The sequence below is a fragment of the Acanthisitta chloris genome, unplaced genomic scaffold (genome assembly GCF_000695815.1).
Source record: "Acanthisitta chloris isolate BGI_N310 unplaced genomic scaffold, ASM69581v1 scaffold3476, whole genome shotgun sequence".
Classification (NCBI taxonomy): Eukaryota; Metazoa; Chordata; class Aves; order Passeriformes; family Acanthisittidae; genus Acanthisitta; species Acanthisitta chloris.
Genome location: NW_008676384.1, coordinates 210,181 through 232,774, shown reverse-complemented (window position 1 = coordinate 232,774; position 22,594 = coordinate 210,181). Strand labels below are relative to the sequence as shown.

At 36.8% G+C, this 22,594-nt stretch overlaps 1 protein-coding gene across 1 annotated transcript in view; it reads left to right on the top strand.

Annotated features, from left to right (window-relative positions):
• LOC103803548 (low-density lipoprotein receptor-related protein 1B-like) overlaps window positions 1–22,594 on the top strand; it is a gene marked incomplete at its 5' end in the record, with an annotated part of 112,688 nt that overhangs the window by 58,701 nt on the left and 31,393 nt on the right. The window contains 6 exons of the mRNA XM_009076113.1: window positions 2,639–2,862; window positions 3,115–3,221; window positions 5,626–5,742; window positions 7,453–7,626; window positions 8,152–8,277; window positions 15,225–15,389. Coding sequence (XP_009074361.1) covers window positions 2,639–2,862; window positions 3,115–3,221; window positions 5,626–5,742; window positions 7,453–7,626; window positions 8,152–8,277; window positions 15,225–15,389 — 913 coding nt within the window. The remainder of the gene's footprint in view (window positions 1–2,638; window positions 2,863–3,114; window positions 3,222–5,625; window positions 5,743–7,452; window positions 7,627–8,151; window positions 8,278–15,224; window positions 15,390–22,594) is intronic.

Below are 22,594 nucleotides of genomic sequence, written 5' to 3'. Positions count from 1 at the left end.
TGCTGCATGTGTAACATTTTTTCCAGTCTAACTCAGCTTTAGGGGCTGAATATTTTTTTCTAGTGTACCATTATATCAAAATGGTTTTCAAAACTAAGCTGTTACTGCAGATTTTTTCTTCTAATTTTTTTTTATCAATTCTTTACCTTTAAAACAAGTTTTGTGATAGACAGCAGTTCTAGTCAAAAGTCATCAAGCTGACATGATCTGTGGTTGTGCAGAGGCTATGAAACTGTAAAAGGCAATTAGACTTCAAACCTTGAATTTTCTAATAAGGTGTAGTACATTATATTTAGCATCAAAGTTGTCTAAAATCACTGTAGAAAATATTAACGTGATTTTCTTCCTGTATTTTCATCATTATTCTGTATGCAAAATCATTCTTCAAAATTAGCATAATCCAAATAAGCTATTAGGTAAGAGCTCATTTACAGTAATTTTCCCAGACAGTATGAGAAGATGCATAAGACCTCAGAAATATGATGGAGCTGGGCTGAAACCTAATGAACACAACTGAGAATTACACAACCATAACTTCAGCTAGTGTTTTTAATTCTCCTTTAAATCTCTTGCACTGGATGGCTCCTTGCCATTTCTTCTGCTGATCTCCTTGTTCATTTGATGCACTCTAGCATTACTGGAATTTTGTTTATCCTGTATGGCTGAGGACAAAGGGTCAGTGTTACTAAGCAACCCCATCTTTGTTCCAGAATCATTTGAGGATGTCCCTTTGTCTCTGCTGCTGCTACTACCAGCTCTTTGGAAACACTTTGCTTGCTAACTGTCATCATGTATTTCCAGGTTCCCAAAAAAATAGTCTTAATATAAACTGGGTCTTGAACAGTCCAAAAAGAAGGCAAGAGACTGTGTTGGGCATGGTAGCTGTTCTCCTTTTAAAAGAATATTCTATTCCAGCCTTGTATACCAGTGCCATTAACCTTTGCAGTATCCAAAGTATTAACTGGAGATCTCTAGGAATGAGAGGCTTCTTGCCTGAATATTACCCAGAATTTAAAGGAGTTTGGATTTAAAATACAATGACTCTCATCTGAAAATTCCTACGTTTTTGGGTATCTTGTCATTCGAATGGATGTTGCTTGGATAGTAGCAAAGAAAAAGAAAAGGATGTTGCATGCAAATGCTGCATTTCTTGAAAAGAATTATTTTTCTTGTATTTCTGGGAGTACACACTGCCAATATCATCATTACATACCAAAGAATTTTGATATATTATTTTGTTTAACTTTCATCATTACATACCAAAGAATTTTGATATTTTGTTTAACTTTAAAAACTGTGACCCTGTTTTTAAAGAAATACTGTTTTCCATGTGCAGTGATTGATTTTATGGCTTTACTATTGACCTAAATAGAAAAATCAAGGTTCTATATATCTATAGAACAAGAATTCTATTATGTTTTTGCAAAAATTAAAGGTTTATGAACAATGAACTATCTATTTCATCCTTGCAGTCCTATTATTTCACCTAGAGAATAAAATTGCCTTTATATGATGATTAAAGTAGTCTACAAATGTCCTGTGGTGTTGGGGAACTCTGATACCTGAGGAAAACAAATTATATTAGGATTTTCTTTCCTAGTTTTCACTTATGTGGCATAGTTGCATTCCATTGCTTCATTTGTCAAGGAATAGATGGGTTTTGTTCATAATGTAACTAGATGTCATTATAGGTAAACAGGCAAACAACTGTATATATATTTAGCTCATGCAGGTCTTGAATTTTTTATGATACGCTGTTATATATGTTAGAAATAGTTGAGTAATCTTACTTTACAGGGGTTTTTTCCTTTCTGCAGGAATTCCAGTAAACTTTAGAGAGGCTTGTTCATATATATTTCCTATTTGCAATATGAACCTCAATCCTTAGGACCATTTGTTAGGATCTGGGCCTTCATGATAACTGTGAAATCATGACAGAGAAACTACAGTTTATAAATTTAATGTTATAATTGGTCAAGTTTCTTTACATGTGAAGCCAAATATTGCCCTAATTCTAATTCTAATTGGTGGTTGAGCGCAGAAAGAGTCAACAACATGGGAAGAGAAATATTAAAATACTTTTCTTACCATTGCATACCAGTATTGGCTAGAACACAGAGGAAATTTAATGCTGTTTTCTAAATGCAGTGATTTTATTTACCCTCAGCAGACTGCTGAGCAGCCACCCTCTGCATGAGTTCACACAGTCTTGACCATGAGGGCTTTGAGGTTAGACATCATACCACAGCTCTGCATGGAGTACAACAGCTGTACAACCTTAATACTTCCTTTTCCTTTGCTTTTGGATTGCAGTCTCTAACACTTATTTGCTTCAGTGTCAGTAGTTCAAGTAGTTGATGCCAAAGTGCCTTTTCCTTAATATAGGTAGCCAGAAACTTGAGAGAACAGTTTTGAAGCATTGACTTGTTCTTCTCCATTGAATAGAACTGTCAGCAGATCACTTAGAGCTGATCTTCTGCAGGAGGAGTTTACGTCTTTCCAATTCAGTGTTTTTAAATATTTCACTATATTAAAGGTAAAAGTCACTTAACTGTAAAAAGTTCCATGAATCTGTGGCTGTTCAACTGCTGTAAACAATCATTTCCATTAATCTGACTGCAACATCTGTTCCTTCTAGTGTCCAGAATTCAAAAGACCTAGGGGCATTGCTGTTGACTGGGTGACTGGAAATATTTACTGGACTGATCATTCCAGAATGCATTGGTTCAGCTACTACACAACTCATTGGACTAGTCTGAGATACTCCATCAATGTAGGTCAACTGAAGGGACCAAACTGTACCAGACTCCTTACAAGCATGGCAGGAGAACCATATGCAATTGCTGTAAATCCTAAAAAGGGGTATGTATGTTTCAACATTATTCCATTCAGACAAAATTGCAAACTAGAGTAAGAGAAATAAAATGATGTCTACAACTGTCTAAATGTCCAAACTTTTCCAATATGTTTACTTAAGTTTCCTGCTCAATTTAACTGTATTTAAACCAGGATCAGTTATCTCCCATCTGTTAAGAAGGTTGAAAGGCTCAAAATATTGAAGTATCAGTGAAGTAGTTTGAAGCTCTGTATAATTTTTATGTTTAATACTTTAAGGATGATGTACTGGACAGTTATTGGGGATCGGTCACACATAGAGGAGTCATCTATGGATGGTACTCTGAGAAGGATATTGGTTCAAAAGAACTTACAAAGACCTACAGGTATATGGCTTATCATTTCTCCTAATTACATGGCACTTGTTAAGTCAGTGTGGATTTGTTGGCTAAATTAAATTTTCTCAGTTTGTAAACAAATAGAAGTATTCTGGTTCTTCATGTGCAGTTATTATTCAAATTCTTTGTTCTGTTTTCAAATGAGACTTCTTAAAGTGAACTTAAACTTATGGAATCATAGAATCAACTGGGTTGGAAAAGACATCCAAGATCATCAAGTCCAACCCTACTGTGGTCACTAGCCCATGGCACTAAGGGCCACATCCAGTCTCAGCTTGAAAACCTCCAGGGATGGTGAATCCACCACCTCCCTGGGCAGCACATTCCAATGTCTGAGCACTCTCTCTGGAAAAAATCTCTTCCTAATATCCAACCTAACCCTCCCCTGGCAGAGCTTGAGTCTGTGCCCTCTTGTCCTGCTGCTGGTTGCCTGGGAGAAGAGACCAATCCCCACCTGACTCCAACCTCCTGTCAGGGAGTTGCAGAGGGTGAGAAGGTCTCCCCTGAGCCTCCTCTTCTCCAGGCTGAACACCCCCAGCTCCCTCAGCCTCTCCTCATGGCACTTGTGCTCCAGTCCCTTCACCAGCCTCGTTGCTCTTCTCTGGACCTGCTCCAGCCCCTCAATGTCCCTCCTGAGCTGAGGGGCCCAGAGCTGAGCACAGTACTCAAGGTGTGGCCTCACCAGCGCAGAGTACAGGAGAAGAATCACCTCAGACTTACCAAAATTGAGCAGACTTTGCAAAGAGGGAATTTCACAAATACCTCACCATGATATTGCGTATTTCCATACCTGCTGCCAGAAAACACTTCTGTGGTTTTTTTCTTCCTTTGCATCATGGTAGCAAGTAGATGTTTGTGGAGTCTTTGAAATCTTTTTTGTCAGCTATTTCACACAGATCCATGTCTCTGTAGAGGGAATGCAAAGAAAGAATCCAAAGATTTATTATTTTCTCCCAAATAAGACTTTACTACTATTGTTTACGCTGCTCTTAAATTTATTACAACATATGCCTTTCCTATTTCAATTTAGAAAGAATGAGAGTTTGAGCAGTTGGGTTTGACTTCACAGGATTTACATAAAAATTACTACCATGGGAGTGCTATAGGTATAAAACAAAAATAAACACTTTTTTGTAGTGTCTCATCTCTGATACTGTGAAAGATACATTGAGAATGTTAGTTATTTATTAGTTGGCATCTAAATATTCTTATTAAAATGCAAAAAGTAATTTAAAGCTGGAGAGTGGGGACTGGTTTGAAAGCTCCCCCTTTACAGGTACCATGGATCACACAGAACTGACACTCTGTGATTGCCTTTTACCTGAAATTATTCTCTTTAGCTGTATCCCTGAACACTAGTGTTTCTCTTAAAGAGTTTTTTAATGGAGTTTCAAATGTAAACATATTTCACTGGTCTGTGAGTCAGACATCCTCCACTTCCTCTCATCTACCTGTAGCTGATTAATTTATGACCTTAAGAGGAGTATTTCTGCTGTTATGTATAATTTCTTTTGATGTATTTTTTTCTGACTTGCCTACTTACATAAATAGGAAGCAAAGTACTTTTCCCCATTCTTATTAAAAATACACTACAACTTCAAAAGCTGAGAAGGAAATTATTTTACAGTTCAAATATTTTTTTTCAGGCTGAAGTTTCTGACATGACCTAAAATGCCATATTAATCATGTAATCATCCTCTGTGAATCACAGACTACTTGATTTAACTATTTAGGCATTGCCTAGGGGCTGGATAGTCCTAATGTTGTCTACCTTGTGTTCTCATTTGTGCTCTCAGTCACTCACTCTTGTGCTTTCTTTTCATATATAGGTGAATAAATATATCTTTCAATATTGCTGGTTAAGTCTTGCACTAATGTAGTTACAATATTCTGATTTTCAATTCTGCAATAGTTACTGCATGTGAAGTGTTGGTGATAAAAATGAGAAATATAAAGGTGGAAACAGGAGAGGTTAGGAAGATTCTGTGGATTCTGAATGTTTAGTTTTTCACACATGATCACACTGGTGCTGCTGTTTAGAAATCTACTGGGATAATGGATTTTTGTTGGTAGAGCAAGTTAGAGGTTTAGAATGTATATTTAATTCCCACCTGGTATATATCCCTACCTGCTGAGGATAATGGGTTAGGAAAGATACTGACCTTGGAAGAGCAAGTTAAAGAGAATAAAATACCACATTTGCCCCAAGAGGAAGGTTTGAGTAGAAGGTGTTAGATTTTATTCTCCTTGTTTTCCAGTCGTGGTTTTTTTCATTGTCACCATATTTTGTGTACACAAGAATATAAATACTATAAAAATGTACAGTTATGTAAAACTATGAATTTATTTTCCCAGGTTTTATATACCTATTTGAACCTTATTTTCTTTGTAGGTCTTGTAGTTGATCAGTTCAGCCAGCGTTTGTTCTGGGCTGATTTTGAATTATCTGTTATTGGCAGTGTCCTTTTTGATGGTTCTGATTCAGTTGTGTCTGTGAGCACTAAGCAAGGTAGGAAGAGCTTCTTTTATAATGTGATTCCTGTTTTAGTTTATTTGCCTGATGTTTCACTGTTCAGAGAATATTATGTAAACAAAAAGCAGTGATTATTAAGCCATATTTATTGCTTTTGTCAGACAATACTTCAGATATTATCTAAACAAATAGATGTTTAAGATAATTTTCACTAGAAGATAATCTAATAACATTATTTTAGCAGAACAGAGATCCAATTATATGTGCAAATCTCCAAATTTGTTGTCTAATCACTAGCTTAGGTATTACCAAATAACATTGTGGCTAATATTTAGGCTTGATCTCACTTGGACTTACATAGCAACAGGAGAACCTTGACTGAGAAATTAGAACTGTCTGCATTGAATGGGAGTAGTAAGAGTTTGTAGAACAGTTGATCTGAAACCATTCTGGGAGAAATAATGGGCTTGGCTTTCAGGTCAGTAAGTAATCACAGAATTCTCCTAACAGAATGTGAATGAGGAAAGTTCCTTTCCAAAAGCCTTTGAAATTAGCCTTTTGGGGTGGATTGCTTAGCAGGCAGTTGGTACTGGAACTTCATCAGTGTGATATTTCATCGAGTCCTATTGAGCTTTTTAACCAACTACCTGGAATTTACCAGGGTATTCTGGAATATCCTTGGAGAGATCTCCCATATCTAAATTGAGCAGGACCAGATTTAAATAATCTTGTTTTTGTTTAAAAGCATTTTGTTGTACCACTTGGATCAATCTGTGTATATGTAGTCATCTGAAGAAAGATCACTTTGAGTGTAGGTATCTGACTACAACCCTCTGTAACACCAAGCCAAAGGAAAGTTGGGGGAGTTTATAAACTGTTTTGCAACAAGACTAAAAACTTCAACCCATTTAATTAAACAAGCATAAAATATTGAATTAGAATCCATAAATATTTTTATTGAAATACAATAATGAGTAGCAAGTGTTCATAGTTCGGAAGAGAGTAGGAACAAAAAAAGACTAATGATTGAAACTAACTAAGTGAAATATAAAAGCATTTTCACAGAAAATAGGGATAATTGTAGGAACAAGGTATCATAAGGAATGATAGGTTCTGTTTATGGTTTCAAAAAGAGATGTATTTCTGGCAAAGAAGTTTTAGTTAGAAGTTATTGACTTGTTACATGGCTAAATATGTGCAATTCTACAGCCAGTTGTGCCCAGGGAATCCAACTATGAGGTCTAATCAGCCCTCATAGCTCTTAAGAATGAAGAATTGGCAGAGTTACCAATTTATTTTGCATTCATTTACTATAATTATGAATTAAAATAATTGCAGGACAAAACCTAGCATTTCAGATATGCTAAGAAGGAGCCGAAGAAATGTTTTGTCAGAATAGTTTCTTTGATGTAAGGCAAAATTATCTATTTCTTCCTTGTCACATACTTCTAGTTAAAGTGTTGTACCTATGTTCTAATTAGCAAATTGTTACAATAGGGTTTCCTAGTTGCTGAGGCTAAATTGTGTGGAAAACTAATACAAAGCTTAAGGTTTTTGTTGCTTGTAGTATGGGAAGAGTTGCTTTTAAGCAGATTGCTTTTTCAAAGGTGGGTACAATACAAGCTGACTGAATAATCATGTCTTTAGGTGGCAATTGCTATAATGTGATTGAAGTCATTACTAAAATAAGTTATTTGTATTTGCATCTGAATATGTATTTGCATTTCTTATCCATTTTTATTCAAGGTTTACTGCATCCACATAGAATCGACATTTTTGAGGATTACATATATGGAGCAGGTCCTAAAAATGGTGCATTTAGAGTACACAAATTTGGCAGGAGCCTTGTAGAATATCTAAGTGTGGATGTTGATAAAGCAAAAAGTGCCTTGATTTTTCACCGCTACAAACAAATGGACTGTGAGTAAGCATAATTACTTGAAACTCCATATTGTGCACATTCACCTCAGGGGGGAGAAAAGTAACCAAGTTGTATCAATATAAAACAGAGCCTGATTGTACCCCAACTGAAAATAGATTTGGTCATGTTTCTTTATATAAGTTTCACTGATATTTTTTGGTGCGTTTTCGCTCATTTGAAAGGACATTGGACAAATGTGTACATAAATGCTTTGTGTACTGACTCTGTAAATGCATAAAAATTAGAAGAGAGCAGAATGCAAATACCTCTAGCCACAAGCAGATGAAGTTTTTTACTCCATATTGCCAGTGCATTTGTTGTTACTGGAATAAATTCTATCCCTCTGTGAGCCTTGCACTGCTGTTTGAATGAGTCTTCATAGGCTTTATGCTGTTGATATCCTGGACACTGGAAGTGTATCAGAATTTTTATATCTGATTACTTTTCTTGTCCTACCTTTAGAACAGAGTTCCAAATTCTAGCAAATTAAATCAAGATTGTTAATATTTTGTCTTTTTCAACAGTGCCTAATCCATGTTTGGACCTGACATGTGAATTCATTTGTTTGCTCAATCCATCTGGTGCAACATGTGCTTGTCCAGAAGGAAAATCATTGATGAATGGAACATGCATTGATCAGAGTCTCTTAGGTAGGTATTGAAAACTGCATGAGAACTAGAAAATAAACAACTGGTCAGTTTTTGTCACAGCAAAAGGCTGTGTTGTCTGTGAGTCCACAGTTTTGTGATGTTGTTCAAGATGCCTGTTACTTAGCTGAAATGGAAAGGAAATATGAAGAAGCAAAATCCCAGATGCAAAAAAAATCCCTGCTGATATTCATCAAATTTAAAAACGAGCTTTCAGCTGAACCAATACAAGATGATACTTAAAAGTCAATGTGTATACATATTGACAAAAAATGTGGGAAAACTCTGAAGTGTTTTGGATCCCAAATTAAACATTAGTCATTTGGGGGAAGAAAAAAATAAAGACCATCAAGAAACACCTCTGCTTACACTGCAGCAGTAGCCAAAGGGCAGAGAGAGCAACATAGCAAATAATAATGGCTTTGAAGTAAGAGGCAAAGAAAGAAAAAAAGCAACCGAAATACTTTTATCTAAAGGTATATCTTTTGGTATCATATGTAATGAGTAATATCAAGGCACAGAAAACCAGATTTCATGGGACAAGAGATACTAAGTTCTTCTATATTTTAGTGGGGGAAATCTATTTCATGCAATTATTAAGTACTTTAAAACTGTTTTCACTCTAATTTAGGCCAAACCAAAGATGGTCAGACTGTTGGAATGAATTCTTAGCCAGCTTGAGTATTAAAATGTACTAGAAATCACAGAATAGTGTTTCTTACCTGTATTATATGTGTTATGATGGTATTCTGAACTTTAATTCCAGCCTTAGAGGTGTAAGTCATAGATATTTTGGTGAGATCCGCGGTACTTAATATGCTCAATTTAGCAATTAAATTAATTTACTTGAAATGCCATCATTCTGTGTAGAAAATCTCACTGAGCTATACTGCCTAGTCTTTAAATATTGAATTAACAGGATGATATTTCTGTTGTTTATGATGTGGTATCAATAAAGCTACTCAACTTTTGACACAAAACTGTCTGAACACCCTCCCTGCCCCTCCAAGTGTGTCAGCTCTTTGTCCATCTCAGGTTGAGTCCAGAGAAGCGCAACGAAGGTGGTAAATGGTCTGTAACACAAGTCATATGAGGAGCAGCTGAGGGAACTGGGGGTGTTTAGCCCAGAGAACAGACTCAGGGAGGACCTTCTTGCTATCTACAACTACCTGAAGGAGTTGGGTGGGAAGTGGGAATTGGCCTCTTCTCCCAGGCAACAAGTGACAGGCAGAGAGGACATAGCCTTGAGCTGCATTAGATGAGGTTTAGTTTGGACATTTGTAAGAATTTCTTCAGAGAAAGAGTGGTTAGACACTGGAATGAACTTCCCAGGAAGGTGGTGGAATCACTGTTCCTGGAGATGTTTGAGATACTGGACATGGCACTAAGTGCCATGTCTAGTTGACATGGTGATGTTAGGTCATAGATTGGACTTGATGATCTCAGAGTTTTTTCCCAGTCTGATTGATTCTGTGATACTTGTCAAGATTACATGCTGCCACAGCACCACCCAAAAAAGTCTTTCAAATTACCCATAGTTACTACTTAGATGTAGAAGAATGGACAAATAAAACAGTATTGTTTTTCACTGCTGAACTGTAGTAATTTGAACCCATAATTTCAGTAATGCTGTGGTTTTACTAGTGGGACAAAGGATTATGTCATGGTAATGTTTTCAGGAAGGTGTGTTTTTATTAGAGAAATATCTGAAGAGGCTTTAAAATTACTTCACTGCTGGTTATAAATTTTTAGAGAGAGAAAATGCCGAGAGAAGCATTTTTAATATATTGATAATTTTCAGTACTTTCCCAGAGCTGCAATATCTGTTATGACTTTTTAAAGGGCTGCTGAACAAGTGTTTCTTTGGTTTTTGTTTACAATTATATTTCAAATAATGTGTAGCTTAGGGTTTTTGTACATTTTGGTTTCGTATATTATTTTTATAATAGCAGATTGCAGGTTTTGTAGGCCCACACATTATAAATTATGAATTGAAACAAACCTCTGTTTCACAGCACTCTAAAAACTGTATGGGTTTGCACTATTTTGACTTTTTAAAAGAAAATTAAGTGGATGTCAAGTATTTGTCTCATGTTGACACTCCACCTAGGCTCCCAAAGACTAGCAGAGATTCCTGGAGAGATCAGAGTTGACCTCCAAATAGCCTCTTTTTTTTGCTAGGTTTCAGCATGATTATTTTAAAGATGCTTTATACACTTAGCACAATTTCTTCTTGGTCTATCTACCATAAAGGTTGGTGACTGGGAGGTAATTTCAGATTTGATCTATTTCTTGTGACCATATTCCAAATTCTGACTCCGAACTTCTTTTCATGGATTTTTGTGGAATTTTTGGAGTTTGGTTTTTTTTTTTTGTGGGTTTTTTTTTTTTTTGTTTTGATGGTTTACTTTTCCTAACAGAAAGAAACTAACTAAGTCCTAAAATTCTGCATAAAATTACTTCTGACTTGGTCCATTCAGTTGTGGTTTTGGGTTTTTTTTTCATAAGTCCTACATGAGGAATTCTAAATATTGAATCCTCAGTGGCTTTTTGTAAGACTGTATCCAGATTGCTTCAGTCAGCTGTTTCACCAGCATATCACACAACTGATGAGAAACAGATTTGGGGTTTGATTTGGAGTGTTCAAGCTGGAGTTATTACAATAGATGTGTGCTGCATCATTCAGAATGTTTTTATAACAAAATGAAAACAAGTTCCTGTGTGTTCTTAGAAAAGCTCATTTCTCCCTTGAGGATTGTGACTAACAGAGCACAATTCTTTTGGATTTATTTATTGACTATAGCAGGCCTGAGTTTTTCAGTTTGGAAGCTACCCTTTAGTTTTCAAATGGGCAGAGAACCACTTCAGTTTCCTAAAGGAGAGCCCTGGATTTGCATCCATTAGGTTTCTCATATCTAATTGTCTGTAGCACAATGAAGCTAAAAGCCTACCAAGAGGATGAAAATGGAGAGACTTACACTGGAGGAAGACAATGTGTGCCACAGCTGAATGAGTAAGAGTAATGAACATTTCCAAGTGTTCCCTGTTCTGGAGCTTTGCGTTTATCACTTTCCTTTTAAGAGAGGAATATTTCTACTCTCTTGGCTGAATAAGAAGCCTGAGGAAAAATCACAAAGACTCAAATCTGTGGTGTTGCTTCTCAGCAGAGATGAAACATTTATTTTATCATGTTGTTTCCTTCAGCAGGTTTCTGTGGGGACTTGCCCACTGCACACACAGATTGCAGGTGGCCCAAGTGCTTTGGCTGGGGATGCAGAGGTTAATCCCTGTATAGCTTCTTTTTCACCCACAAAGTCTGCCCCAGGGATCAATAGCTATGGCAGTTCAATCCATGCTGTCTTCTTGGGGTTTGTCCTGCTTTCAGCCTTCTTAGATACCAAATAGAACAGAGGTCACACAGAAATCTGCTTCTGGTTTGCAAAAATTCTTTTGGTTGCAGCATGTGAAGGGACAACAGAGTGTAGCATCTGTCTTACAGCATTCAGACAAAGTTTGAGGATAAAAGCTTGTTTTGATACATTTCAGCAAATGGAAAACTGTCAGGTAGTAAGACTCTCATCTGGAGGAACAGGAAGATTTATACAGCCTTACCATAACATTAGAACTCTGCACTCTGGTTTTAGTAGGTGCATTCAGCTCAGTGAAGGATGAACTACACCCTTGTCTGAAGGATAGGCAAGAGCAAATACCTTTCTGCCCCATGGGATGAGTATTTTCGTCTGTGGGGAGGGAGACTGTTCTTATCCCAAAGAATGTATGTCATGAGCCTTATAGCATCATCTCTCCATTAAACTTGCCTAGTCCAGAAATGAGTGGATATTTCAAAGGGAAGAAAATAGCAAAAGGTAAAATGCATTTTTCTCAAGAAAGAGTTAGAGAAATGCCAATAAAAGATATTTATGTATAATTGGAGGAGAGGGATGGAATATCAAAAAATTGAATGAGTGAAGGAAGAAATTCCAGTAGATTTCACAAAGCTTTGATCTGCTGTTTCATCTGTGGTTTTTCAGTGTAAGGTTTTCCTTTTGCTTTCAGTAAAAGGAAGGAGTCAAAGATGGAGCAGATAAGCCAAAGTCCATAAATGTTTGTGTCTAACAGTCCTAGCAGGAAGAAAAAAGTGAGAAAAACTGCAAATCAAAATTATTTTATTTTTTATTAAATGTATGTTAAGATTTAAATGGACAAATCAAGGCAGCAGAAGGGTAAATAACCAGATTTGGACAGAATATATAAAATTACACGACCTTCAATCCTTTCCTTTCTTTCATGTTGGAGACATCCAGTAGCTAGACTAGGGGTAGGATAACAAGTGAAATTATTCACTTCTGTCATGTCAGAAGTGAAAAGAGCAGCTGAGAGGTCTTTGAGACAGTTCCAGCAAGCTCAGAGCAGATAGAAACTTCAGATAGAAACTTTTCTGATTTTCTTTTTTTTCTAAACTTTGTTCCAAGTGTGTGTGCTTGCTAGAGCTGTTTTCAGCTCTCCTTTCACAGGTCTTTATTCAGTAATTCAAATTAACTGTATTCAGCTTTTTGTACCAGGTCTTCTGTGTTTCTCTCCTGTATTCTCTTTCTTCCTGTATTCTCATATGGGACTGTTCTGCTCATGTCTCCCACACAAAAGCATTTGGTCTCTTTTTGTACTCAGTTGATGTGAATCAGCAAGTGTAATTTGTTTCCTGTATTTACCTTCAGACAACAAAGCAGCAGCATTAAACTCCCTATGTTGCTAAAGTCTAACATACTATTTTAAAACTGGCTTATCCCTTGCATCTTTCAAACCTATTTCTTAGCTCATTTAAAGTTCAAAATTGTTGTCGTAACTTTTCTCTGTTTCATAGTAGATTTGTGTGGAAACTCTTGAATTTCAAATGTCTCATAGAGAACAAAATCAGTCGTAATTTCCATATTTTCTCTTCAAATTTTATGTCTTAATTCTGTGAAATTGCTCTAGAAGATAAATACAACATGTTTTTAATGCACTATCAGAAAAGTTCATAAAAATGAGCAGTTGTCTGTACTCCACTGTTATTTATTCTGGTTTTTACTGAGTTCTGCTCCATAAACTCATGACTAATGATAAGTAAAACAGATAAGATAAGCAAAACAAAAATAGACCTTCTCTCCAATAAGATGTGCTACATTATCCATTCAAACTACTTCTATAATGAGTAACCGAAGAATGGTTCATGGGACATCAAAGGATTTAATGAGCCACCCAAATAAATAAAACACTGAAACATCCTCAAAGTCCCAAATACACAAAGTAGCTTTGTTACAGCAGATGTATATATCCAGGGTGGCTATCAAAAAATCAAGTGCAAATAGGATTTCCTATTTTTCTTGTAAAACACATGAAATAGCAATGTGTCGGTCAGTTCACCACAGTGAACTTTAGAGTTGCTGTCTAGTTTCAGCTTCATTTGAGAAAGGTACAATTACCTGAAGGATGACAGTTTCCAGAGGTTTCATTTAAACAGGTTTGATCCCAGGTTATATGTCTGTACCATCTCAGCACTGGCCATGAAAGGAGGCAACAGATCCTGCAGAGAAAGAGAGACTTGGGTGCATCTAAAGAAAGGGTTCCTGAGCTCTGCAGAGATCATGTTGGAGAGAAGTATTCAGCTAGAGGACATCCAACATTCCTAAATTCTGCATTGCAACAAAATGTGTTTCTTTAAACATCGAAAGAGTTGTTGTGCCTGTGTCGTGTCAGTCAATCTTGCACCTCAACAAGTATGGGACAAAGGGAAACCTTGATTTTTTCATTATTTCTTTGACTGAATCAGATGAATTCATTAAAACAACTGCAGCTGGGGCATGTATTACTGAAGAGTTCTCAGTGCTTATGGTGTCCTTCTTGTTAAAAGCCATGTAGGCTCAAATGCTGGATTAGTTAGGAAGCAGTCTGGCTTCACAGGATTTGTTTTGCTGTGTGAGAAATGAAAGGTCTCATTGCTGAAAGCATGTTTTGGGCTGAAAGGTGTTTGTCTGTTTCTTTAGGATTACAGTTATTTGGATGTTTGAGCATTGTACGTGTGCTAGTCTGTAATTAATTTCTTGCTGGTATCATTGAATGATTTTCTCTCTCGTTCACTGGAATGAATAGAGGTTTACTTTTCAAAGTGTTTCTAAGAGAGGCACAATTCTAATTATGAAACAGCTTTTTAGGAAGATTGAATCTGGCCTAATCAGAATTTGTGTCACCTCATACCTCTGCTAAGGTGGTGGCACTGCTGCTGTAAGCAGTGAGTGGATGCAGAGCAGCAGGCAGTTATCCCTTCTCAGTGATTTTGCAGTCTGAGCAGATGAGAAGAAGGAATAATCAGAAAATACAATTTAGGAGCAACAAGTTAGTATGCAAATATCAATTTTTGAGGAGGATTTAAAGGCTGAGTAATTTCCTTGTCAGTATTTTGGATAGGGCTTAGTTAAGAAGGCTGTTAGTTAATAGAGAGAGTGGAAGTGAGATCCAAAAAAACTAATAGGAAAAGGCTGAGGTCACCAGAAAATGACTGGGATGTTTTCTGAGGTTCCCTCAGGTGAAACCAGCATTCAATTTTCTACTTCTTAAGCTAACTAGGAATTACAGTTTCAAACAAGAATTCATAGTGTCAATACTTAGACCCTAGGGAGGTCAACTTCCCCATGGCATGATTTGGATGTGCCATGCAGAGGCCTCAGCTCAGTAGGGTGCAAACTCCCACCAACTCTGCATCTCATGACAGCTTTTCCAGGGCTTATAGTCTCCTTGGTGTGGGTTTTTTCTAGCACTGTGGAAACAGAAGTGATAGTTTACTTTCTCCATTTTGAAAAGTAGTATTTTCCCTGCACGGATAGAGATCTGCAGCTCTATTTAAGAGACGAGGCTCTATTTTGTCTGTTACATGAAATGGGGTTGTTGAACCACTCTCTGTGTTCTTGCTGCAGATGATACCTGTAAATTAACCTGTGAAAATGGAGGGAAGTGCATCATAAACGAGAAGGGAGATCCTCGATGTCACTGCTGGCCAAGTTACTCTGGAGAAAGGTGTGAAACTAACCATTGCTACAACTACTGCCAGAATGGAGGAACCTGTGGAGCCTCTCTACTCGGTAAATATTTCTGAGCAGTTCTCTCTTACTATTATTCCTGCCTTAAATGTTTGAATTTTTAACTTGTTTGGGATATTTTTCCTCTTTGCAACTTATTTTCTCGTTTGTGCTTAAATGATGTGTAAAATAGCAGTATATATCACACATATACATTGTAATCAATGGTGCTTTTCATTCACTTACTTGGTGTTTCAGCAGAATTAAGTTGCATCCCAGAAAAGGGAGTATATAAGTAAATAGTCAATATAAAGATACATGTGCTGGGGTGTACAAATGGAATTATAAAACATAAGGTTCAGTCAAACTAATCTGAAACAAGCTGACCTCTTGTTATCTCCTTATTTTGATTCTCCCCCTATATTTACATGCATACAGAGATACTACCTTCAATTTTGTGGCCTTAATCTTTTACCTTTGTCTTACTGGAATTCATGAAATAGGAATTTTACTCATCTAATTCTCAGGAAGATTTAATTGATGAGAACTCAGATCCTTTATTTTCCTGAAGGGATTTGAAATTACATCTCTTATCTTCAGGGAGATTACTCTAGTTGCTAAAAAGTGAGGATTTGACAGTTGATCTTTGTCCCTAACACTAAGGTTTTGTAGCTTGTATAATGCAATTAGTGTTTGGGCTAGGGAGAAAAAGTGTGATAAGAGCGTTCTAAAAGTTAGAAATTCTGTGAGAAGAAGATGAATTCTGTTTTCTGCTTCAAGGAATATTTAAATATTTGATTCAAGGTAGAACAGCTGGAGAAGAGTTTGTTGTCTAGTTTCTTCTTCTCAGAAGCTATCAGCAGCTGAAGATGAATGAGGTGAATCATTTTCTCCTGTGTGCTGAAATGACCAACAACCTGATCTCTGAAAAAGAAGTACAAGCACCTAACTTGGAGAAGTTTGTGGTTGTTCAGTGCAGAGAGAGCTCCCTGTAATGCAGTTATGTATCTGAGTCTCTGTGACAGAGGAGGCTTAGATCATAACATTTTCCTCAGCACTTCTTACTAATTAACTCCAGCATATGTAGTTGAGTAATTTAGCCTCACTTACTGACTCCTCTGAAGCCTCTACTTATTGACCAAAATGTGGTGGCAAAATTCCAAGTAAATGCAGATTTAGTAATCTGTTCTTTCAGTTCTGAGTGGTTGAGGGTTAATAATGTTGTTCATAGCTACATTCATAATAATGACTAAATATTATAAAATGGGAATTACTTGTACTTGAAATTGATTAATTGTCCTTTAAACAGCTTCTAACAGCTGGTGGAACTACTGACACAAATGATAAGTGGCAATTTTTATCAATGTAATGAGATCAATACATGCTAAGTGAGGACATGCAAGTGAATGGAGCATTCCTCCTCAACTGAAGAGAGGATGTTTACTCCCACATCTTTACATGTCTGGCATTTAATTGATTCTTTTGTGGGGTTAAAAGGCTTAATAAAATTAATAACTTGGCTCCTGGAACTCAGCTTCATTCTGAGTCCTGCAAAGACCCCAGGGTTTTATTTAATCCTTTTCTTTTGGCAGTAGCCATAGTGCTCACTCACCTCCAGCAGTTTGTTTTCCCTTTCCCAGGCAGCTAACACTTGCTGTGCTCACACAGCAATGCTATTGCCTGGATATTTTTAATTCCTATTTTCCTGCTAAGTCCAACCTCAGAAATCTCTCAGCCTTGCTGAAATAATTAGGGCAGTAGGTTTTGTCACCAGTGGGTAAAGGCAAGATAGGAGCAGGTTCTGCAATACACTTCTACTAACTTTTTCACCACGTCCCAACTGCTGCAGTGGGTCTGGGGATGCAGCATCAGCCTGATTCTTGGTCTCAAACAGGATTTTGTGCCTGCAGCAAAATTATATCAGGAAAACAGTATGGATGTCACCACAGTCTACATTTTGTTGTTCAATTGCCTGATTTGGGGGAATCTGAACCTTTAACAGCAGCTGAAGTTTACTGTACCACACATGACCAAAGTGTGCCTTTATGAGCTGAGACCAGCACAGAGCTAGGTCTGATGACAACATACCTGCTGATAGGAGTATTCTTCTGCTGTGCTGTGTCCCCTTAACAGTTTCATCAAATTTTTAATAATCATATTTCAAGTTAACCTGATGTCCTAGCTGCCATTTCCAATTCATGAGGGTAACCATGCCTTGAAGCCCACGCCATAACTTTCATGTGCTGGAAATGTGAAAAAAAAAGGCTGTATATCTTTCAAAATCACACTGACTCCATCCAATATTCCAGATAAAATTTTCAGGTTGATCCACATCTCATCTTCCTTGCATGCCTAGCCCGTGGACCCTGTAAATATTCTATTAAGAAGAAATCTCTATTTCTTATCTGACTGCATTTCTTATCTATATCAGGCCATAAATCCTGTGTTACTGAAGCAAACTAGCATGCCAGTGAGATGTCCCTTTATCCTAGTTTAATCTAATCCATGATATACTCAGGCCATTATGTATCTTACAGATGGAAGCTAAACTGGACTCCCTAAAAGCATTAAAAACTGTAATTAAGTCAACAAAGCTGAATTCAAGGTTTTTTGCAACAACCATTTCCTCTTTCCAGTGGAATATAACACTGTGCATGTCCTTCAGTCCTTGTGCTCAGCAAGTGCCTGTGTAGCTTCAGGGGCTGCCAAGCCTTTTGCAGTTCCACTGAGGGTGTGAAATCCAGACCAGAGCAGTGTTCCTTCTCCTTATCTCAGCTTCAAGGCAGAGTTGATCTGCATTGTCAGGTTCCTATGAGAGTTATAAGTCTATAGGTGACTTTATTCCTGCACGTTGCTACGTGTAGGAATAAGAAAGTTCTTTATTACTCAGTTTTTCTTTAACAGTTTTAGAGTTTCAGCATTATAGTGTCTAGATTTTGCAATATTTTGTCCTACCAGGTTGAATTCTCTGATAGCAACAGAATCATTAAGGTTGGAGAAGACCTTTAAGATGATTGAGTCCAACCATTAAACCAACACTGCCAGGTTCACCACTAAGCCATGTCCTCAAGTGACACATCCCATAGGTTCCCATAGGTACATTGCAAATGGGGTTTTTGGTAGAGAGTTCCCTCACGTTTCCGTAAAGTATGAAATTGCTGTTTTGAAATAAACTCAGCTCAATATCATTTCACTTGGATCTGCTGTGCTATTGCTCTCTGTGCACACCTCCCCCTGTGCTACAATGCTCACAAGCAGTTCCTCAAAAAGTAGCAGTTATGCTTCTGATCCATTATACAATTAGCTCATCAAACTGTCCTGCTAAACTCATGTGAGCAAGTTTCAATTTTCCCAATTTTATATTTTTTTACAGGTTTTTTGTTTTGGTTTGTTTGGTTTTTTTTTTGTTTGAAACAATGCAGCTTTTGTCTCTGGAAGTTGCAGAAGTCATATGTGTGTGTGTGTGTGCCAATCCAAAGCCTATCTACAGAATATAAATGTCCTGTGGTGATTTCAGCTTGCTTGACTCTTTCTGAGAAGCTCTGATTGCCCTTGTCAATACTTGTAGATTATCCAACTCAAATAGCTTTGATGCAGTGAATGTCACAAGTGTCATCTTACACACATGCCCTGTGAAAAGCTTGGGGACTGCCAATAAATTCAGCCTCACAAGGAGATGCTTCTGTAGGGTCCCCACTACTGGAGACCTTCCCAAGAGTCAGGGAATCTCCTGACTGTTGGCTTCTGGCTCAAAAACTGAGGAAGTGAGATCCTGAGAACAAACCTTGCATCATATTCTGGTCCAAATAAAACATTCTGGTCAATGTGTGTGTCCTAGTGAATATGTAAATCCTCTTCTCTTTCCCCACCTAATATGGAATAGTAATGTGATAACTAATTAAGTAAATTGCAGAGTATTACTCATTTTTTAAAACATGATTGTGCTAAATCTTTGCTGGATGTGTTAAATTGTAGAACTTCATTATCTGCACACAAATGTTAATTTGTTAAACAAATCCCACTGGCAATTCAGGGATTATTCACTGTTGGTTTACTTACTGTTAAGCCTTTTGGCAAATCCCTATGTGAGCGTTATATAGCTAGAGATTGGGGCAGCTTTAATTAAAATTTATAAGTTTACGACAGTTGTATTGAACTACAATAATTGAACAAAGAAAATGTCATCAGTTAATTAAAAGTACACATCTGAGACGTGTAATTAAAAGTTTGGGCATAATAATGAACACTTTCCAGTAAGCCAAATTAATGGGAATTTGGAGAAAAAAAATGCAAATGTTGCCATAAAAATGCACTTTCTTTCTCCTTACAGTTCAAAGTAAAAATGAAATAATCGTTTACTGAATGTCTTGAACACATGAACTAGGTTAACTAGTTCGCAAAATTAAATATGTTTGTATGATATTTACAGTACAAAGAGTGTGTCTAACCATGTAGGATTGTGATGTTTCTATCAAAATGACTGAAAAAACTGTCTTTCCTTTAAATGAAAATGGATGAAATAGTCTCAGAAATCATTGTATGTAAAGCAGATATTATTTTGTGTTCTATTTTATAAGCAAAACAAGGTGATTTGGTGTCTACTGTCAGTGAAAAACTTGCTTACTTTGCCAGTAGTCTCCAAAGGGGGATTGCTCCATCATCTTGTCAGCAGGACAGGGACTGTGGGAAGGGATGAGGGTGGTATTTTGCTGGATGTGGAGGTTGCTCTGCCTGCTGTGGTGCACAGCTATCTCAGGGTCCCAACAGAACCACCACCACCAGCCTTGGAAAGTGCAGCCTTTAAAACTTACATATTTAGAGATCATTCTTTTCTCCCTTTCACAGCACAGAGAGACTGTATATCTGTTAGGATTGATCCCAGTCAGCTCACCTATGTACAGTAATACAGCTTCTCTCCACCATTATTTGTTCAGTGGAGCTAATTATGGCTCATCAGCCATGCAGAAATGAATTACTGTGATTCCTACAGACTGTTGATAATGACTCCAAAAGACATGATATTGCTGAAGAAAACTGGTGCAGTGCCACCTTGTTTTCCTTAATAGTGACAGCAAGTGAAATATGCAAATTCCATGTGCATATTCACATATAACAACTTAAAACCAGATATTGCTGGTGGGGAATTTACCATTGACTGGAAAAAAGAAATAAATAATGTAGGTCTTAGTGCTGGCATTCATCTGGATGATCTTGTTTGCCAAAATTTGCAGAAAGCTTACCAAAAAAAAAAGTGCTATTGACCTAGGTTTGTTGTGTAGTGGTTTTGGTTTTGGGGTTTTTTTAATTGCAAAATACCTTATGTGGTTATACAACAGATTTCCCAGTTCTTTAGGCAATAGCATGAATGAAAGTTGATGTCCTTAGAGTTCTGTTCCTTTCAAAGTAAATGTAAATAGGAAGTTAAGATATATGATTAGATCCCCAAAGGTAATCACCCAGATATTACAGAGATAGAGAACTAAGATATTTATTACCTATTTTTGAAGATTTTTTGAAAAGCTCTTATATAGCAGTTGCTATCGTATAGGGAATTAAACTAGGGAGTAACTACAGCCTCTGTAATGAAAACCTACTTGAACATAGTAGGATTTTGATCCCTGTCATCTTCTTTTCTGAATTTCTTTTTTTTGTAAAAAAAGGAGAAACTACATTTCATTTTCATGTCAAAAATTTCACCTATTTTTTCATGCCCTATTGCTGAAAAGAACTTCATATGTCTTAGGGTCATCATAACATTCTCCTTTTACTTTATTCTCTTCTGCCTTTGAAGCAGTTTAGCATTCCATAAGCCACTTTCCATATTAATATTTTTTTCTATGTGCTAATGTGTTGTGAACATTTCTGTGGTGGTGAGGGTCTAGAATTAAGAAGCAATTTTATTTCTTTGCCTGTAGAGCTCTAATCCTGAGACTTCATGACCAGTGAAGATGCTAAAGTTCTCTGCATGAGCTCATCTTGCCACTGTTGTTTGTTGGGCTGTGTGATATCTTGGTGAACATGACTCTTTCCTTTGCAAACATAAATCTATACTCTGGTTCCATGATTCAAAACCTTATGGCATTGTTTGCCATTGTTTAATACTGCAGTTTTGTTAAATTGTTCCTGGAACCATTTTGTATCAGAAATAATTTATGAGAATAAGGCAAATGAAAATGTCATTATTGGTATTATTTTAGATGCCAACAGTCTGTGTATAAATAGGCAATGAACTATTAACATTACTGAAAGTCATGTTAAATTGAGTGACAAAAATGGGGTTTAGGCTATTCTGTATTAAATTTTCATACAACTGTCAGCAGTTTGGCATATTTATAAGCCTACATTAGCAAAGAATAGAATAATCTTTTCTACCAACTAGAAAAATATCATTGTCCCATCATTTTAAAAAATAGAGGAGTGTTAATAATACAAACTGATTTCAGACCTCCAGATCTGAGTTTTATCACTATTTTATTTTATCTTTTTTTTGGTGAAGCATTGATTCAGATGAAGGATTATGTGAAACCCCTTGGCTTGGGGGCAGAAATTTAAATACAAGTGTATACATGGGGAAAAACAAGAAGAATCTGTGCTAACATCTGAGTTCAACATCTTTGATTTAATGTTGAGATCACAGGGGACAGATATGAATAACCAGGCTGATGCATATTAAACTAGTTGAAGCTATTTTTAGGTCAATGGTTTTGTTCCTGCTGTACTCATTAGAGGAAGAGACTAACTGATCTCATGGCCTTTAGGATGATTTGCAAAACACTTTCAATTAGCATAGCTTAAAATAGAAAACATAGAAAAGAATTACATGAAGGGTGTCATGTACGAAGGGTAAGAAGTAAGTGAAGGAAAAAGAATGACTAAATCATTCTTCATGAATCAGGGAGAGTAGACAAAATGAGGGTTCTTCACTTGCATTGAAAAATTCTCCGAATAGTACGATATTAAATGATTGCATGGTATTAGAACAAAGGCAGACCAGAGGAAAATTTGAATTGTGGGGTTTGTGCAAGATTCAGTTCAATCTTAATTACTTCAATGAACCAGCCAACTAAATGGAGAAGAAGCAACAACAAGGTAAGCAGTCCTGCACATTTCAGAGTTTTGGATGCAGCTGTGGTAAACAACATCAGGAGGCAAAAGGAGAAGTAGTTGTAGATACCTACACCAGGCATTGTGTTAAAATGAGGAAATAATGAGACAAAAAAGAACTAGGAAGGGACCTAGTCATAGTGCAGCAATAAATCAAGCAGTGG